The 20,911-nt window shown below is 48.2% G+C and overlaps 1 protein-coding gene across 2 annotated transcripts in view; it reads left to right on the forward strand.

Moving 5' to 3' along the window:
- Positions 1 to 325: 325 nt before the first annotated feature.
- Spire2 (spire type actin nucleation factor 2) overlaps positions 326 to 20,911 on the forward strand; it is a 34,609-nt gene continuing 14,023 nt past the window's right edge. For both annotated transcript variants that reach the window (XM_050165113.1, XM_050165114.1), the window contains exons 1-2: positions 326 to 653; positions 15,091 to 15,134. In XM_050165113.1, coding sequence (XP_050021070.1) covers positions 398 to 653; positions 15,091 to 15,134 — 300 coding nt within the window. In that variant the 5' untranslated portion in view covers positions 326 to 397. The remainder of the gene's footprint in view (positions 654 to 15,090; positions 15,135 to 20,911) is intronic.

A 20,911-nucleotide genomic window follows, 5' to 3' on the forward strand; every position in this document is an offset into this window, starting at 1 on the left:
GTACATGTGCCGCGTGTGCGTGTGTGTGTGTGTGTGTGTGTGTGTCTATGTGTGTGTTCTTGGTCAAGCTCAACGTCTTTCCCCCACCCCCAACTTCTAACGTTCTCCTTAGTCCTCTGCCCCTGTAAACCCTCCCCTCCAGCTGACCCCCAGCCCTCCTCCTGGCTCGTCCCTCCCTAACCCAGTCCTCCCTTCTCACCCCGTCCAGCCCCGCCTCTCGGACCGTCCACGCCCTCCCTCTCCGGCAGCCCCCGCCCTCACCTGCATCTGCTCGCGAGGGGCGGGGCCAGAATGACAAAGCACACGGGCGGCGAGGGACCCGCCCCCTGGCTCGGCTGTGCGTCGCCCCGCTGTTATGGAGACCCGCCGCGCGCGCGGGCGGCGATGATGGGCGGCCATGGCCCGGGCGGGCGGCGGTGGCGCAGCAGCACCGGAACGCGCGGGGGGCTCGGCGCGGCCCGAGCCGTGGGAACTGTCCCTGGAGGAAGTGCTGAAGGTGTACGAGCAGCCCATCAACGAGGAGCAGGCCTGGGCTGTGTGTTTCCAGGGCTGCCGCGGGCTGCGGGGCGAGCCGGGGGGCGTGCGGCGCATCCGGGACACGGCCGACATCCTCCTGCGCCGGGACGGCTCGGTTGGCGCGCGGCTGGAGCCCGGTAAGGCGCTGTGGGGTGGGTGGGGGTGTGGCCGGCGCGGCGGGCGGGCGGGCGGGCGGACGGGAGGCCGCTGAGGGCGCCCGGTGCCAGGTGCCGGGGCCTCGACCTTTCTCTCATCAGCGTAAAGATAGCGCTCTGTGGGACCCAGAAGGCCCCACCCTGCCCTCTGAATCTGGGACTCCTTGTCTCCTCTTCGACCTCGGATAGCCCCACCGTCACACAACACAAACCGTCTAGGATAACCTAACCAGCAGCCTATCGCTCCTAATGTGCCGGCCTAATGTGCCGGCCAGAGGTCGGTTGGCTGCTCGCGCCAGGGGACGCTTTCCCCAAGGGAGAGGGGCTTTGGCTAGAAGCCCGAGTATCTTTTACCTTTAAATCTTGGAGCGCAGCATGTCGAAGCCTCTCTCTAGCCTTTTCTCTTCAAGCTGGGTTTGGGGGAGTCTGTAGCCCTCCGGCCTTGCTCTAGCAGGGCCTGAGGGTGAATGAATCCTTGCTGCTCCCCATGAAGCTGGCACTTTCCTGGCGACACTGCAGACTTTAAGATTACATAGAGATGTGGGTCGTTCTCTTCTCTCTCTCTCTCTCTCTCTCTCTCTCTCTCTCTCTCTGTGTGTGTGTGTGTGTGTGTGTGTGTGTGTGTGTGTGTGTGTAGGGTGTGCTTTGCTCTGAGTCTACTGAGCTGATACTAATTTCCTGAATTTAATTGTAAGTGCAAGAAAAGTGTATAATTTGTGATTTTAAAAAAACCTTTAACATCAATAAGAACCAACAGTTAAGCTTTTGAGAGATTCTTGAAGTCTACTCAGAGTGGTGAGTTCAAGCGGCTATTTACTGTTCTCTTTTATTTCCACCCCCCTGAGAATTGTAGTTCTAGTATACAGCATACAGTGATATTACCCTAAAAGTTGATACCCCGTTGGGAGCACAAAGGCAGGCTGTGTGTTTGCTGAATGAAGGCTGGCCTTTCTCTAACACTGAGAGCTGTGGGCTTGCAGAAATTCTCTCAAGGAGGCATCTGCGATCTGCGGGGGACTAGGAATGACAAGCAAAGCCAAACAGAAGCAGTGGACAAGAGCTGCTTCTGTAACAGGAGGACCCATTGTGCACACACGGGAGCCATCACAACTTCCTCAGGCCTTCTCAGCCTGCACCCACCTCCTTCCTTCCCACACCCCTGCCTGACAGTTTCAAGTTGTTAAATTTTGCACAAAAGCACTGATGTATTTCACAGGGAGATAATAAGCCCAACACCCGGGTAGGCTTTAACCTTGGCCACATTCGCTCTGAGAGTGGCATAATTTGCCTAAATTGGTGCTTGTGCTCAGAATCACTGTATTGCTTCATCTTCCCAAGACTGGCCTGAAACGGACAGGTGCACCCACCACCAACTGCTTTGACCTGGGAGTGGGGTGGGGTGGGGACCCTGCAGCCTCCACATTCATGGAGCTTTACTTCTGAGGCTCTAGCCTCCTTACAAGACTGTTCCTGGACCTACTCCATTCCTTACTGTAGAGAATATAACCCAGGACCTGGCTCCCAGCACTGCAGAACAAGGCAGGATTGCAGGGAGCCTGCTCCGTCTGGTTCTCTGATGTTAAGGACAACCAAGCTGAGACTTAGGGTTGTAAGTGGCTTGCTGTCATAGTTGGGGACTGCACTGTGAACCATCCAAGCTGAGCTCCTGTTGGGTCCCTCAAAAAGAACAGTAGTAGCCTGTTCTCCCCCCCTACCCACCCCCCAGCAGTGTCTTTACTGCCTTATTGTTTCCAGCCTCCTGCTGGGTCAAAGTTCAGATAATGCACTCCATGGTGACCCTTGGGGAGAGGAACCCGTGTGTGGCACCATGGGGTCCAATTTCACTTTCTATTCAGCACACCTTTGGATGTGTTGGTAAACAAACCTCATGAAGGTCAGTGAGACTTATGACTTGCTTTTTTGGATGGATCTTGCTGTTCAGGCTGATACTGAACTCTTGAGGTCAAGTGATCCTCCCACTAAGCCACGTGATGCTGGAACTATAGGACCTTGTTGGTTCCTTGGTTCTTTTTTGTTTGTTTGATTTTTTCATCTTTCGAGATAGGGTTTCTCAGTAGCTGTGGAGCCAGTCCTGGAACTCGCCCTATAGACCAGGCTGGCCTCCAACGCTATGAGTCCAAGGTTACCTGGTCTACAGAATGAGTTCCAGGACAGTCAGAGCTACACAGAGAAACCCTGTCTTGAAAAAAAAAAAAAAAACAACTGTATTTACCAGAACAATCTCTGAACTTCTTAAATCAGCTGAAACTTGGCCACCCCTCTGAAAGTAGCCAGCCCAGCACTTTTCTGGAGGATTTGAGAGTCTAGTGAATTCCCTAAAGGATCTTGTATGGTTTATTCCTGAAGTAGCTGTCAAATGCTCGGCACTTGAGTTTATTTTGATGCTTGTAGAGTTTCTTAATCTGCCGAATTGGATGTTGTCACCCAGTTAGGTCAGTCTCTAAGCCATGCAGAGACTTATTCTCCACCAGATTTTTTGAGACTCTCACTAAACTTGGAGCTCACCATTTTGGCTAGACTGGCTGCTACCTGGTATATTTCCCCAACACTGGGGCCATAGGCCCCTTCTGTTAAACTCAGCTTTTACATGGGTACTACAGATCCAAATACAGTTCTTCATGGGAGACTTTTTTTCTAGTCACCCTAAAAGTGTGTGTGTGTGTGTGTGTGTGTGTGTGTGTGCATACCTGAGACAGGTTCCTGGAACTCAAGACCCTCCAGCCCCAGCTTCTCAAGTGCTAAAATTGCCGCTATACCTGACTTGTTTAAATTTATATATATTTATATATATACAGGGTTTCTCTATAGCTTTGGAGCGTGTCCCCAAGCTAGCTCTTGTAGACCAGGCTGGCCTTGAACTCACAGAGATCCGCCTGCTTCTGCCTCCCACCACCACCCAGCTTATTTTTTTATCATTTTTAATTTTTTTTGTGTGTGTGTACACATACCTGAGTTCAGGAGGTGTCTGCAGAATCCACAGTTGTTGGGTACCCTCTAGAGCCAGAGTTCCAGGAGGGTGTGAGCTACCTGACACAGATGTTGGGAATTAGACTCTGGAAGAACTGTAAATGCTTTTAGCCACTGACTGAGGCATCTGGTGGGAAGTGGAGGGTGAGCAAGTAGAGTGACATGTAGTAACATGTAGAGTGACTTAAACTGTATGTTGAGGGAAGAGTGACTTTCTTTTTTCTTTTTGGATGTTTTGAGGCAGAATTTCTCTGTGTAGCCTTGGCTGTCCTAGAACTCGCTTTGTAAACCAGGCTGACCTTGAACTCAACTAACTGAGATCCACTTGCCTCTGCTTCTTAAATGCTGGGATTAAAGTTGTGTTTAGGACAGAGTATTTATTTTATTTATTCGTTTGTTTGTTTGTTTATTGTTTTTTGAGACAGGGTTTCTTTGTGTAGCCCTAGCTGTCCTGGAACTCACTCTATAGACCAACCAGTCTGGCCTCAAACTTAGAGAGCTGCCTGCCTCTGTCTCCAGAGTGCTGGGATTAAAGGCATGTGCTACCACCGCCCAGTCAGTGTTTTCTAGGACAAAGCCAATTCCTTAAATGGAGTTTGGTTAGTGATCAGGGACCCACAGTGTTCTCAGTGACCTTTGTCTGTCTCAAGCTCCAGGATCCAGATTCAGAAGCATGACCACTTCCTAAGTGGGGTTTGGCCATCAGCCTGATGGAGTCTGCAGCTTCCAGGCCCACCAGCCCGAATGTGCTGGTTAGTCATCCCTTCTGCAGGAAACCCATGTAGACAGGTGGGGGCTGGACCTGGGGCTGGGTCAGGATCCTTCACCCTCCTCTGAAGTGGGAGTGAGTGGTTATGCCGGCTCTTCTCCTCTTCTCCCTTTACCTCCTGCTCTCTTTTCATGCCCATGTGCATACAATTCTCTATTTTCAGGTGTGTGTGTGTGTGTGTGTGAGAGAGAGAGAGAGACAGAGAGACAGAGAGACAGAGACAGAGAGACTCTCACATATCCCAGCCTGTCCATGACCTCACTGTATAACTGTGCTGGTTAGTTCTGTCAACTTGACACAAGGTAGAGTCATCTGGGAAGAGGGCACTTCAGCCGAGAAAATGCCCCATCAAATTGGCCTGTGGGAAATCCTATGGGGCATCTTCTTAATGAAAGATTTATGTGGAAGGGCTCAGCACACTGTAGGTGATGCCAACCCTTTGCAGGTGGTCCTGGCTTCTATAAGAAGGCAGGCTGAGTGAGCCTTGGGGAGTAAGCTAGTAAGCAGCGCTCCCCCATGGCCCCAATCAGATCTTGCCGCTGGGCTCTGCCTTGACTCCCTGCCCTGATGTCCTTCAATGATGAATGATTGTATGGAACTGTAAGCTAAAATAAAGCCTTTCCTCCCCAAGTTGCTTTTGTCCAAGGTGGTTTATCATAGCAATAGAACCCCTCAGACAGTAACTGCAGCTTCCCATTCCAGCTGGTCCTGCATGGATGTGAGGCTCTTCCACCCCAGCTTGTGTTGTAGCCTTGAGTTCCAGTTTGCACCAGAACTGGCAATGGTGTCCATGGAACTACAGTCTTATTTTCACTTTTTTCTCTTTTTTTCCTTTCTTTCTTTTTCCTTTTTTGTTTATTTTTGCTTTTCAAGACAAGGTTTATCTGTATAACAGCCCTGGCTATCCTGAAACTCACTCCATAGACCAGGCTGGTCTTGAACTCACCGAGATCCACCTGCCCCTGCCTCCCAAGTGCTGGGATTAAAGGCTTGCGCCACCCCTGCCATGTATATTTTTACTCTAATTGCCCAACAGTACTAAAGAGTAGGCATTTGCATGTCACAGAGCCGTGTTGGATAGGTTGGAATGAGGCAGCGTGGGCTAGTGAGAGATAGTGTCCAGGAAGCACAGCCAAGGTTCTCTCCCTCTGCCTGGCCTGTGCAGCTTGTTGCTGTAACTGCGTGTGTAGATGGGCCATCTGTTTAAACTGGGTGCTCACTTGTCTGTCTCTCGGCCCCATACTCCCATTTGAGCTAAAGTAGATCTCTGGCTCCTGAGAAATGTCATTGGAACACTGGGGTTGAGAAGCCACAACCTGGCTCTTGGCTATTGAAGCCCTTGAGCTCCACCAGTGACCAGGGCTCCCTGTTCAGCTGGCTTTTCTTCTTAAACAGCTTAGTATTGCATGTGACTCTGTCCAGTCATCCTGAGGGTACCCAAAAACGAGTAGGAAGGGGACATTCCTTTGCAGAGGAGGGAATTTGTCCCTCCAGAGTCTCCTGGATACGAGAATATTTGTGGTTGACACATGTTTGAGCTAGGTCCTTCCCACGTGGTTCCTGTCACAGTTGTGTTGTCCACTCTACCACTACAAGGCACCCCTTGTGCCCTGTGAAGGTCACTCGGCTAAGTTGCGGTGGGGCTAACACCAGGCTACTTTGGATGGGTGACTGGAGTCTGTTCAGAGGTGCTCACAGGGCAGACGCACAGCAGTGTTGGGCTTCCTCTTTCTGCACAGCATCCTGTGAGATCCACGCTGCGTAAGAAGAACCCGAAGGTCACAGAAGAGAAGCAGGTGTCCAAAGTCAGTGAGATGGGTATGACTTGTACCTGCCTCAGAGCTTGTGTTTATGTTTCTGTAGCCTTGCCGCACACCACCCAAGTTGAGCTCTGGCCTGTGGCACAGCAGCAGGTATCCACGTGCCACACCTTTGTGTACATTGGCTGATCCAACTTGGGATGCAGTGTCCAGGGTCCATGCAAATGAATCCTTGACACAAATATGGATTTCAGTATGAGGAATGCAGTTCTGCAAAGGGCTCCCTTGTGTGTCCTGACAGCCAGTGCTCTATCCCTGACCCTCCCACTCAGAAGAGGGGAAGGAAGAGCTCAATGCTGTGGGGGTGTGGCAGGATGCCTGGCCACTCTCTGGTATGGGTGTGAGCTGGGTGTGTCTATGAATAGCTTTTCCAATTTGGTTTCACCTCTGAATTAGACCTTACACAAAGGTAAGGTAGTTTCTCTCTCTCTCTCTCTCTCTTTCTCTCTCTCTCTCTCTCTCTCTCTCTCTCTCTCTCTCTCTCTCTCTCTCTCNTCTCTCTCTCTCTCTCTCTCTCTCTCTCTCTCTCTCTCTCTCTCTCTCGGTTTTGCTTTGTTTTGCTTTTCTTTTTTTTTTTTTTTTTCTTGAGACAAGGGTTACTCTGTGTATCTTTGGCTGTCCTGGAACTAACTCACTCTGTAGACCAGGCTGTTCTTGAACTCACAGAGATCTGCCTGCTTCTACCTCCAAGTGCTGGGATTAAATGTGTGCGCCTCCATGCCCAGCAAGAAGGCAATTTTTCAGGTGTATTTTCACTCTGCAATACTGCCTATGCCCAAGGTTGGTTGCCCAGAAGTCCTCAAGATACTTGGAATCAGGATACTAGCCCACATCTTTGTTTGCATGCTCTTCAATGTGCTTCTAGAAGGAGAAAGCCTTAAGTCTTTAGTAGCCTGTGGGGTCTCTGTGTAAGTTGCATGGCTCCACTTGTAGTAGGGGTACAGCCCCATCCAGCCTTGCTGCCATGTTCAAGGTCCTGAACTTCCTCCACACTCATCTGCTGCCAGCCTGGTACCCACAGAGAATCCTTTCCCTGTCTGCCATGGCACACGTGTGTGGTGGGCACAGCTAAGGGCCTCTCGGCCTTTCATAGTGGGAGTTCTGTTCCCAGGATGTAGACCATGTAAACAGATGTGACAGAGTTTGTGCTATGGTCATTAGCTGATTCCTCACAGGGTAAGACAGTGTTAAGGGGGAGTTCTGTAGGTAAGACAGCGCTGGGAGGGGGGTGGCCTTCCTGTCTGGAGATGACACTCTGCTGGTTAGCCAAATCAACTTAAAGACCAGAGTTTCTGGAGGAAGTTCAGCCATTGCTTTCTCAGTCCATTGAATCCTACTTTATTCCAGGACAGTGGGCTTGCGGTCCTTTCCTCAGGGCAGGAAGAGGGGAATTAAAAGAGAATGTATGAGGTCCTATGGCTTTGCAACACATCCTTAAACTGGCTTAACACACGTGTAGTCGCGTCCAGTTTAAGATGCCATAAATCCAGAATAATCTCTACCTTCAGGCTAGCTTCTAGCAGCCCTATTTCATCTACCACATAATGCAGCATAACCATGGGTCCTGGGGACTGAAACATGGGCAGCTTTGGGGTCGCTGTTCTAACCACAGAGGGGAAAACAGGAGGAGGGCCTCTGTTCAGTTCCATTCTTGGCATCGAGTATCAAAAGAGATTTTAAATGATTCCACGTTACTTATACATAAAATGGAATTCATTATGACATTTTCCTTTTTTTTAAACATTTTTAAATGATTTACTTATTTACTTCTTGTGCATTCATTTACCTGCATATATGTCTATGAGAAGTTGTCAGATTCCCTGGAACTGGAGTTATAGACAGTTTTAAGCTACCATGTGGGTGGCTGGGACCTGAACCTGGGTCCTCTGGAAGAACAGCCAATGCTCTTAACCGCTGAGCAATATCTACAGTCCCTCATTGTGAAATTTTCAAATGCGTACTTAGTGTATTTCCATCAAGGTCTCTCATTCTAGGAAGTGGTCGACATTCCCCCTATATACTTCAGCTTAGATGTTATTTGCTAGAATTTAGCTTTTGCTTGGAGTCCACGTGCAAGATTGGAATGGGATCCAAGGCCTGTGTTTCCTGTTTAAGCTGTCTACCACTGTATACCAGCCCCCAGTTACTCCTTTCAATAAAAAGTTGGCAAAAAAAAAAAAAAAAGTTAAGTAGCTAAATTTTACGCCAGGCTGTAGTGGCGCATTCCTTTAATCCCAGCACTCAGGATGCAGAGGCTGTCAGATCTCTGTGAGTTCAGGGCCAGTTTGGTCTACAGAGTGAGTTCAAGGGCATCCAGGAATACACAGAAAAGCCCTGTTTCAGGAAAACCAAACAAACAAATAAATATATAGTAAAAAAAAAAAAAAAAAGAAAAGAAAAGAAAATGCCTCCATAAGGTCGGACTGTTGGCAAGCCTAGGGCATTTTCTTAATTCTTGATCAGTGGGGGAGGTCCCAGACCATTATGAGTGGGATCACCCTTGGGTTGGTGGTCCTGGGTCCCTTTAGAAAGCAGGCTGAGCAAGTTAGGGGCTACCCAGTAAGTGTCACCCCTCCATGGCCTCTGGTTTCTGCGCAGTTTGAGTTCCCGCTCTGACTTTCTTCAGTGATGACTATGATATAAAATGTGTAAGCTAAATAAACCCTTCCTCCCCAACTTGCTTTTGGTCATGTTTTCATCATTGCAATAGTAACACTAAGACACCCAGAGAGAGAGAGAGAGACAGACAGACAGATGTCTGTGAGTATGAGTACGTACAATGTCGTGACACATGAGGATAACTTTCAGGGTTCAGATCCTTCCTTCCACTGTGCTTTTGGGGATGGAACGCAGGTCATTAGGCTTGCAAAACAAGCACTTTTACCTGCTGAGCCATCTTTCAGAATCTAATTTTGTCAGCTGCATACTCTGTCTCCTGCTAGGACCAGTGGTGTGGTCTTGGTTATGTGCCCAGATATGTAACCAGGGGTTAGATACACACTTTGTCTTCCTGTTGGGACCAGTGATGTGGTCTTGGTGATGTGCCCAGATGTGTTACCAGGGGTTGGGTACATGCTCTGTCTTCCTGTTAGGATCAGTGGTGAGGTCTTGGTGATGTCCCCAGAGGTTGGGTGTGGAAGCATAGCAGGAGTTCAGTCCCCAAGGTTTGCCCATTGCTAGAGAGTCATGAGTGCTCAAGGCCTGTGGTATAAGGCAGGCCTCTGCATCATGTACTGTTGACCTATAAGGCAGGCCTCAGCATCGTGATATGGCTCTGATATCAGCACTGCCAATTAACACCGTGATAGAGCCCTGCTGATATGGGTCACCTCCAGACCTGCCACTGATGGAGGTGGGCCTTGTATCTTATCTGTTGCTTTCATTGGTTAACTAATAAAGAAACTGCCTTGGCCCTCATAGGACAGAAAATTAGGTAGGCTGAGTAAACAGAACAGAATGCTGGGAGAAAGAAACTGAGTCAAGGAGTTGCCATGATTTTCCTACTGGACACAGACACAGGTTAAGATCTTCCCTGGTAAGACACCTCGTGGTGTTACAGGGATATTAGAAATGGGTTAGATCGATATGTAAGAGCTAGCCAATAATAAGCTTGGAACTAATGGGCCAGGTCGGGAGGCAGAGGCAGGCGGATCTCTGGGAGTTCGAGGCCAGCCTGGTCTACAAGAGCTAGTTCCAGGACAGGCACCTAAGCTACAGAGAAACCCTGTCTCGAAAAACAAAACAAAACAAAACAAAATAAAACAAAAAAAAGAATACAGTTCCCGTGTAATTATTTCAGGGCATAAAGCTAGCCGTGCGGGCGGCCGGGTGCCGGGAACGCAGCCCGCAGCTCCTTATCACAACACTGCCACTGGTGGACTGTGCTCCTGCTGTAGGAAGATACTTCCTAGGAGTGCTGTGTGGGCAGTGTGCGCGCACGCGAGTGCTTGGGGAAGCCTGCTATCCTCAGTCCTGGATGAGCCACCACCTACCTGTGGAAGAGAAGGAAGGACACACCTGTGTCCCTTTGCCCCACAGAACTCTGTTTGTTAAGCAAACATGGTATCTGCCTCCGTGCCTTCCTGTGGGTGGTTCTCTTCTTCTGGCTTTCACCAGTTTCCAAAGCTGGTGCTTGACCTGGGTCACAACTCAGTTTTACAGTTCCTTTCTTGACAGTGGAAGCCGCTTGCCTGTATGTGTGGCTCACTTACTAAATGCCAGCCACTGGGTGTGTCTTCACTCAATCTGACAAGCCTTCCCTGGTAAGTGATATCATATCACTTTTGTGAGGCGGAACCGCCACCACTCAGTCACATGACCTTTGACTCCGCCATCTCTTGGCTGGATGCTGCACCCTGACCTAGGAGATATGTAGGGGCTGTATTTTCACTTTTCCCTACATAATTTCAAATTCAGAATGTTTCCTTCTAAATTTTATATGTATGAGTGTTTCCCCTGAATGTATGTATGGGTACCGTGTGCATGCCTGATGCCTATGGGAGCCAGAAGAGGGCACTGAATCCCCTGAAACGAGAATTACAGATGGTTGTGAGCTGTCCTGCGAGTGCTGGGAATAGAATGAGACCTTTCTAAGAGCAGCCCGTACTCAGATTCAGAAAGTTGAAAGGGAAGGCCTTGGAGGAGGCCTGTGTCACTGCCTGGATGTCCCCCTTCCCTCTCACAGGCTGCCACAGATGCGAGGCTCTCCTGCACATGCCCGCACTCAGGCCCGTGTACTTCCTCCTAACTTCAGGCTGCTCTGTTTTTTTTTTTCCCCCTGAGTGGGGGCCTTGGATCAACTCAACACACAAAGGACATCTTGCTGGGTTATTTTCTTGGAACAGGGTCTTTCTTTCTATGTTACCCAGGTTGACCTTAAACTTAGAATTTTACTGCCTCAGCCTCCCAGATCTGGTTTCAAGTAAATTTCTTAATCTGCCCCCCCTCCTGGCCACCTTGTTCTTTTTAGTGACACCTAATGTCCTGGGTATGGATGTCCTCCCTGTGTGTCTGTCTAGAGTGGCACGTATGCATTTTTGATGTAGGATAGACTCAGCCCTGAGTGTTCCTGTAGGTATTGTGATGCATGGGTGTGCCTCTAAAGGCTGGCCTGTTAAATCAGAAGGTGAGAGAGTGTATAACTTTGCGGGACTTGGCAGATTGCCATGTGAGGGCTCTGGCCCTTGTCCACCCGGAATTGTGCGTGTCATATCTTCATTGCACACACCCTTCAACTATGTGTTTTGGCCATATAGAGACTTCTGAACACTGTGCCTGAGATGCAGACAGGAAGTCTTGTGGACTTAGAAAGGCTCTGCTCTTCAGCTTTCGGTCACTGTCAGAAGACTCTCAGGAGTCTGGACTTGGGGTGGGGAATGTCTTGTGTAGGGAAAAGCCTTCCGAAGATGTGTAAAGTCCCCTTTAGCTGAGTGAAGAGGAGTTATATCATGGAGAGTAGATAGCTAACGCTGCCCGTGCCCTTAAGCCCCAAAAGAAGTCAGAGTCAGGAGGTCCTACCACCCTACTGTATGACTGCATGACTGAGCAGTCCACACCTTAGGAAACGTCTCTGCACTGTTACCTCACTTCTCTGAGGTGATGCCATAAGTTAGGCAGGAAGGTGCCATTTCTGTCCTGTGGGTGGCAAAGTGATATCAGACACTTGCCCCATAACCGTGGACTGGTCAGAACCTGACTTCAATCTCTTGGAGGACAGCTGGCTCCCTGGAGGCAACTGTGGCTCAAGCTGCCAAACTCCTACTATTGGTGGCAGATGCCCCTTCCCTGGAAGTCTCTCTGGAGGAGGGACTGGGGCTACGGAAGCTACAGGCAGTTCTCCAGATCTTCTGTCTTACTTCCATGACACACGTTTATTTCCAGGAAAGTTCCCCAGCCCTTGATTTCTCCTCATTTGCTATTTTAACAAGAGCACCTGGAATGGCCGCTCTCTGTTCAGGGCAAGGATCCCCTCCTGGGGACGTGAGCACTAAGCTGAGTCCGAGCCCTTGGCAGAAATGATGCTGATAGAAACTTGGCGCCCTACTTCCGGCTCCACCGTGGCATAGCATTTCAGACGTAACGGGAACTCCTTGGCCCGGTCCCAGCATTTATCATGTGTATGATTGCAAGGAAAATTCTTAGTCTGCCTGGGCTCCAGTTTCTTCATATGTAGAGAAGTCTTCTTAGAAGCTAGGTGCTGCCTGGCGGTGGTGGCGCACGCCTTTAATCCCAGCACTCGGGAGGCAGAGGTAGGCGGATCTCTGTGAGTTCGAGACCAGCCTGGTCTACAAGAGCTAGTTCCGGGACAGGCTCCAAAACCACAGAGAAACCCTGTCTCGAAAAACCAAAAAAAAAAAAAAAAAAAGAAGCTAGGTGCAACGGTGCCCACTCATTGTCTCAGCACTCAGCCGCACAGTGTTGAAAATGTCACTAACATTTGTTAGTTTTGTATTATTCCTAGGTCTGGCCTCTGGCCGTGTGGCAATCACTGTCATCCTAGAACCTCACAAAGCCATAGCTTGCTCATTAAAACCCAAGACTCTCCTGGTATAGCAGTATGTACCTGTAATCCCGGCACTCAAGAAACCAAGACAGGGACATTGTAATGACTTTGAGCTAGACAGTAATATTCTATCTCAAAAACAGCAATAGCCAAACTCTAAGTCCTTGCAACTTGATGCATAATTAAATTCATAAACAATTTTGGCACATCTCTTATTAACGTTGACTATTTATTTACTTTTGAGACAGGGTTTCACTGTTTAGTTCTGGCTGTTCTGGAACTTGCTTTGTAGACCAGGCTGGCCTCAAACTCACAGAGATCCGCTTGGCTCTGTCTCCCAAGTGCTTGGATAAAGGTGTGCACCCATACTCCTGACTTAACATTGACTATTTATGCATTAAAAATATTCTCCTCATGGGCTAGGATAACAGCTCAGTTGGTATATGGTATAGGACTTACATAGGAAGGAGGCCTTGGGTTCAGTCTCCACCACCACATAAACGCGGTGTGTTTGCATGCATCTATAATCCCAGTACTGAGGAGATGGAAGCAAGAAAGTCAGAAACTGAAGGTCCTCCTCGGCTACACAGTGACTTTCAAGGACAGCCTGGGGTACATGAGACATTGTCTTTTTAAAAAATTCCAGCCAGGGGGCTGGAGAGATGGCTCAGCGGTTAAGAGCATTGCCTGCTCTTCCGAAGGTCCTGAGTTCAATTCCCAGCAACCACATGATGGCTCACAACCATCTGTAATGAGGTCTGGTGCCCTCTTCTGGCCTGCAGGCATCACACAGACAGAACATTGTATACATAATAAATAAATATTTATAAAAAAAAATTCCAGCCAGAAAGCCAAGTGATGGTGGCGCACACCTTTAATTCCAGCACTCAGGAGGCAGAGGCAGGCGGATCTCTGGGAGTTCGAGGCCAGCCTGGTCTACAAGAGCTAGTTCCGGGACAGGCACCAAAGCTACAGAGAAACCCTGTCTCGGGGGGGGGGGGTGTAAATAAATAAAAAGTTCCAACCAGAAAGCTGCTTAGAGCTGAAGACCAGACCAGCATTGATTGTGCTCAGAACTGTGCTAAATTCCACCAGCCTGCGCTGCTTTCATGACCCCCTGACTCAGAGCAGTGACCTTTTCCAGGAAGTACCCTTATTCTTGCTCAAATTTTCTTCTATCTTTTTAGTGTCTGAATCCATTCACAGCTACCAAGTTTTGTTAAACATCCAAAGTGGGCTGGGGACAGAGTCCCTGGGACCACACATCCTCCAAGAGAATGCTCTTTGAGCTCACTTTCCTTATTGCCCCGCTGATGTTGGGGGATGGGTAGTTTTCCATTATTTTAATGGATCTCACAGTCACTATCTCTGGCAATCTTCCTGCTCCTTGATGCAATCTGAAGATATTTGTGGAGTTAGCAGGTTTGCCTAGCAAGCAATTTTATGGTTTGTTATTTTTCATGTCTTACTTCATCCTAGAACTTAAGGAAACTGTAGTTCATATCATTGCATGGTTCTGCCTTTATACACAATTAAGGGAGGCCTGGGAAGTGGGGTAATTGGGAAGTTGCTCTCTCACCTGCCCCCTCGAGCCCCACCACTCACCCGGCTGTGATGCCTTAGAGTCAAGGACTTCGCTCTTTACCTTGGGTGCTCATCTGAGAAGTGGGTGCCGGAGCTTCCCCCTCGTGCTGTAGCTCGGCCACATGAGTAAGCCCTTGAAAATGCGACTCGCTTCTTGGCATTTACCAAGATGTGTTTAGTAAATCAAATGCAGAGACCAGGTTCCACCTGCTCTTCAATCCAGGGACTCCTTTGAGAGGTGCCTCTGGAAAAACCCCAAACCAAGGGGCTGTCTCAGGAGTGGATTTATTTACCCATCAGGCCAGGGTTTCTTATCTCCCTGCTGTATCTGGCTCACAGGACCTCCGTTCTAGCGAAGCGGTATACCCATTTCAGATGATGGGTCTTCCCTGCAGAGACAACTGAGCAGCCCCCTGTCAGAACCTGGACATACACACAGTCTTGCTGACTGTCCCTCAATGCTGACTTTCTCCTTTGAGATGCTGCTATGGACCAGGGGGTGGACAGCTAGGGATGAGAGCAGGGTCCACACCACTTGTGCTCTGTAGCCTGAACTCTGCCCAGAGCTGACTTAGGATAGGCCTTGGGGATTCTATTCAAGGGGCCAGGTATCTCAGCCTGTTATGAGCTTTCTGGTGTTCCTTTGGGGATGTGCTGTGTGTTTTAGGGAGGGTGGGGCAGAGGGAGAAGGGGAGAGCACGTTGTCTGGAGGGGTCTTGGGGCTTCCAACGTAATCGTGACTGTTTTCTCTTACAGAACCTACAACCATGGTGGTGCTACCAGCCAGCTCAGAAGCCCAGGTATTGAAAATCAAATTTATTTATTTATTTATTTTTTATTTTTTATTTTCTTCTTTGGTGAGTTTTCTTTATTATTTATTTATTTATCTATATATATTTTATATACGGGTGCTCTGCATATATACCTACATACCAGAAGAGGGCACCAGATCTCATTACAGATGGTCGTGAGCCACCATGTGGTTGCTGAGAATTGAACTCAGGACCTCTGGAAGAACAGTCAGTGCTCTTAACCTCCTTCTTTTCCCCCTTTGGTTTTTTGAGAAGTGTTCTCTGTAGTTCTTTTCTGAAGCCTGTACTGGAACTAGCTCTGTAGATCAGGCTGGCCTCGAACTCACAGAGATCCTCCTACCTCTGCCTCCCGAGTGCTGAGATTAAAGGCGTGCGCCACCACTGCCCAGCTGCTCTCAACCTCTGAACCATCTCTCCAGCCCCCTCAAATGCCTCTTTGCTTTATTTCAGGTTTCTTTCTTTCTTTTTTTTTTTAATGAGTGAACTTTTGTTTCTTCTACTTGTTTCCCAAAAGGTATTTAAGAGTAGAGACCACTTGTATTCTACAATGAGAAGGGACCTTTGGGGACCAGAAAAGAGCACCATCTGAGCAACAAACAGAGCCAGAGAGAGGAATTCCAGGGCATGCTGCCTGCCCTGATGTTTTAGTTCTTTAAAATGTTGCCTTTTATTGCCTTTTCAACGCATAATTTTAATATAATAATAAATTACAGGCTGGATGCAATGGTACATACCTGTAATTCCAGCTACTTGGGAGACTGAAGCTTTGAGGAAAAACAAAGAAGAGATATAAAGAAAGGGAGGGAGGAAAGAAACCTTTGTGTTTCTGTATTTATTTAGCACGGTAGCTCTCCAAGGGAGAGGTGAGACTGGACCGGAGGATTTCCATCATGTCTGCTGCTGCTGCTTCCTCCACTAACTTCTCTACCTAGATCTTGCCTCAAAGGGAAACATATTATATACTTTCTTACATTTTTTTAAAGATATAGAATTTTTTTTTCTTTTTTAAGATTTATTTATTTATTATGTATATAACATTCTGCCTCGATGTATGCCCGCACACCAGAGGAGGGTGCCAGATCTCAGTACAGATGGTTGTGAGCCACCATGTGGTTGCTGGGAATTGAACTCAGGACTTCTGGAAGAACAGCCAGTGCTCTTAACTTCTGAGCCATCTCTCCAGCCCACTTTCTTACATTTTTGTTATTTATTTATTTATTTGAGTTTAGTTTTGGTCTCTTTACCTAGCCCTGGCTGTCCTACATTGCACTGTGAAGACCAAATTGGCCAGGAACTCACAGATCCACCTGGTTCTGACTCCCAAGTGCTAGAATTAAAGGCATGTGCCAGTATACCCAGCTGGCACCACGTCTTATCACCACACATACTTCTCAATGCCAGTGACAGTATATCCCTGCTTCCATGGAACGCTGCCACCCAAGCAGTAGTGCTGAGTGTCACTTAGGAGCTCTGTGAAGACAGACTTTTTACATAGAGGTTGCTAGAAATTGGGGAGGAACAGCTGTATTTCTAGTGCATCTGCATTGTCGTGTGACTGTCGTGTGACTGTGTACACACAGCTGTAGATAGTTTATTTCTCCAACTGCAGGTCTGCTGGCCTGGGAGGTCAGCTGACCCTTGCTGTCCAGGGTTCACAGAGGTGAAACTGCTACCTGCTACCGAAAGGATGCCTAGTATTACACACCATACGAATGCTTGTGAAAGCTTTGAATGAAGGCATCTCATATGGACCGTTCTCAGAGGCCCAGGTGTTAACCTGAAAGCCCCATCCCCAGGAAATAGGGCGAGGGAGCCACTTAAAGTCTAAGCTTCCTTCTGGATACTTAGATTTTATGAACTGCCTAGGTAGCCCCTCTAATTGCTTTCAGATTCCAGGCTGATGGCCATGCTTGAACTTGCAGGTTGGAGGTCCTGAGACTGGCCAGCCGCCCAGGCTCTTCCTAATGGAAAGCATTCTTTGTGTTCCAGAGAAAGTTTCCAGTGAGCTGAGGCACCTCAAAGCTTTTTGCCAAGGAAGCCATCAGATAAGAGGCTTGGCTGGAGTTAACTCTTCCCCTTCCTTCTTGCTGTGTAGGCCAGCACTGGGCAGGGGGTGGGGTGAGTAGCCTGGATGGATTGGGTTACCTCTCTGCAGGCTGCACTGGGATGGGCAGGAGGGCTTCCTGCTTGCTTCTCAGTCGTCTTTCTCCATGGAGTCCTGTGATATTCATTGACGGCTTTGCCATACAACCAAGCATCACAGAGCTATGAGGCACACTGGAGATCTTGGACTACCTGCTCTTGCCTGGCATCTACCTCTACAACACAAGAATCTACTGTGTGACCTCTCCACGTTTCTGTCCCCTTACCTTGCTAGCTTTCCCTTTCCACTGTCACACCCTAGAGCAGTCCTGAGATAGTCTCTGGAGTCCCCAGTTTCCCTGGGCACTCCATCCTGGCTGCTGGCCAGAGCCCTGCCGTTTGCCTCCTGTCAGGTGTGACTAGCCACTAGATGTTGGTGTCATGCTCTGCATCCAAGGGAGTGCCTTGGAAACAGTCTATGACTTTAACCTGCTCAAAGTAAATAAAACTAGGTGAGAGCAGCCCCAAGGGTGGACCAGGCTTTGGTCCATTGTGACTTGATTCTTCTCACCAGTCTTCTTGAGTCAAGGGTTACCTTCCTCAGACCCCCCACGCTCCAGCATCTTCTGGGATGTCCCTGTAGGACTCAAAGACCTTATCTCTTGCCTGACCCTGGCTTTGACCTATTGCTCTGCCTGCCTTAGGCTCAGGTTTCCTAGGATACCTTTACTAGCCAGAAACGAGTGGAAGAGACCACTGGGGCAAGGTGGTAACAGAAAGTGGACAGTCTCCTGATGAGGCTTTGGGTCCATCTTCTACAACAATGTCCTCTCACCCAAGCAATATAACAGAAACCTTAGAGCATAGCACAGAGAGACCCAACTTCAAGGTCTAGCTTGGCCAGCTTCTAGCTGTGATGGAGTAGCCTAGCATATCTCTGCCTCTGTCCCTCTGTATATGAGATGGGAGGTTGTGTCATGGGTTGTTGATGTTAAATAGGATGAGTTTTACATAACGTCTACATAGTAGAGCTGTTATTTTTTATGTGTATGTGCCTTTGATAGTCTTTTCTTCTTAACAAGTATTTTACATATTTTTTGTATTTATCTATCCATTATTTTGCTTGCATGTATGTCTATGTACTATGTGCATATCTGGTGTTTGAGGAATTCATCAGAGGGTTTTGGATCCTCTGTAACTGGAGTTATGGAAAGTTGTGAGCCACCATACAGGTGCTGGAAATGGAACCCAATGCTCTTAACCAGAGAACCCATCTCTCCAGCCCCAGACAGTCTGTTCAAAGAAGGAAAATATGAAAACCATTCAGTAGTAATGGAAATTCATCCTCAGTTAAAAGCACTGGTTGCTCTTCCAGATGATGTGGATTTGATTCTCAGCACCCACATGGCAGCTCACAGTGTCCATAACTGCAGGCCCAGGGGAGCTGGCACAGACTCACATGTAGGCATAACACCCATACACACACAGTAAAAGTAAAATGAAAAATTCATATTTTTAATGAAATTTTTATGCTTATAATCTTTTGGGGAGCTAAGATAGGAGGCTTAAAACTTTGAGGTCAGCCAGTGCTACATAGCAAGACCCTGTCTAAAAATGGGTATTGTGGAGACTTTCAGGAAGCTCAGTCAGCTGAAGCCCTGAGAGCCTCTCACAGTGAGCTCCACCAGTCCCCAGGGCCTGACCCTGTCCTCAGTGCCTTAATGCTCATCACATGCCCTCAGGTGGGGCTCGGTGTGGTCTGGTGGAGCAGGCCTGTTAGGTGACTGAAGCAGGAGGATCATGAGTTTGAGGCCAGCTAGGGCTGCCTAGATACCCTGTCTCAAATAACAACTAGATGGGCATAGGCCTGTAATCCCAGCTCTGGGGAAGTGGCGGGAGGTAGGAGGATCAGGAATAAACTTCATGAGATACTACTACCTTCAAAAGCAAACAGACAGAGCCAGGTGGTGGTGGCTCATGCCTTTAATCCCAGCACTCAGGAGGCAGAGGTAGGTGGATCTCTGTGAGTTCGAAGCCAGCCTGGTCTACAAAGTGATTTCCAGGACAGCCAGGGCAACACAGAGAAACTCTTGTCTTGAAAAACAAGAACAAAAAAAGAGAGCAAGAGAAGAAAAATAATGCTGGAGAGTTGAGCCAGTGGCTAAGAGCACCAGCATCTGGGAGGCAGGGTAGGCAGATCTGTGTGAGTTGAGGCCAGTGTGGTCTACATAGTTAGTTCCAGGACAGTCAGGCAGAGAGTCCCTGTCTCAATAAATAGATAAATAAATAAATAAATAGATAAATAAATAAATAAATAACAAAGTATTTTTCTTTTTGAGACACGGTCTACCTGAGTAGCCCTGGCTGGCCTCAAACTCACATAGCTCCTCTGGCTGTGCCTAGGACTAAAGTTGTGAGCTGTTTGCTCAGCATGACATAATTTTTGGTCAGCACAAATGTCCATCTGTTTTTATAATGCTGTGAGTCACCCATTACTGTAACAAACTCCTTAGATAATCAGAAACGTGAGGTTTGGCTGGGACTGCGGCACAGTGATAAAGTGCGCACTCAGTGTGCCACACGGCTCTGGTTCAAGCTCCACAGGGTAGAAGGTCATTTTGGTTCACAGTTTTGGAAGTTTCACAGCCACTTAGTTCTAATGCTTTGGGACTATGGTGATGGAACATGCCATAGCAGGATTTCCCGGAGGAGAAGGCTGCTTCTCTCTTGGCTGGGTATGAGAAGAAGGAAAGTTGGAAGCCAGTGAGCAGGAGACCTCCCACTCAACACCGCCTCTTTGTTTAACTATGTAGCCCATCCTGGTCTGGGATACACCTGCTTCCCAAATGCTAGAATTAAAGGTGTGCTCCATGCCCAGCAAGCCCACCCCTTAAGAGTTCCGCCAGTTCCCAGTGGAAGCCAGCCGATGACTAATGCTTTAACACATGGGCCTCCGGGACATCTAAGAATTAAGCTCTCGGCCAGGGTGTGATATAGTGATTGAGTGCTCTCATGTTATCTGTGAAGATTAAAAAATAAAAAGAAAATCCCCAGCCCCCAAAACTACAGTGGTCAAGAAACATCATGACAGCAGTTGCTCAGTCAGCTAGTCTTTCTCCTTTGATGTGAGCCGTCCTGTTATATTACATGAGAAACCAATGCTTACCTGCATTATCTCGTTCCTGTTTGTATATTTATTTATGGGGGGGCATACATACTGTGCAGTCAGCACCAGACGAGTCCTTTCCATTCCCATCCCAACTGTGCCCCGGCTCAGGAGCTGCTAGCTTCTCTATTGCCGTGGATGGGCTCAGCTTGCTTAGAGTCATGCAAGTGGGACCACACTGCATAAAGGTTTTTTGTCTGATCTGTGGTGTGTGTGTGTGTGTGTGTGTGTGTGTGTGTCTATTTCCTGCTCTATAGTGCCCCGCTGAGAGCACACCCCTGTCTCTACTATGAAGTGCACATGAGTAGTTTATGAACAAATCATGTGTGGATGAACTTTTCCTTTCTCTAGGTTAAATACCTGGGAGGGGAGGGGCTGAGTCACATGCTCAGTGATATTGGTAAGACTTCCTGTTTTCTAAAGTGACTGTGCTCTTTGGGGACATCTTTTTGACAGTAGTTCATGTTTTGTTTGTGCCATGATTCCCTTCTGGCAAAGAGGTGGTATTTTTTTTTTT

This window comes from Alexandromys fortis, unplaced genomic scaffold, assembly GCF_014885135.2.
Source record: "Alexandromys fortis isolate MF-2015 unplaced genomic scaffold, M_Fortis_MF-2015_v1.1 scaffold_165, whole genome shotgun sequence".
In the NCBI taxonomy this organism is placed as follows: Eukaryota; Metazoa; Chordata; class Mammalia; order Rodentia; family Cricetidae; genus Alexandromys; species Alexandromys fortis.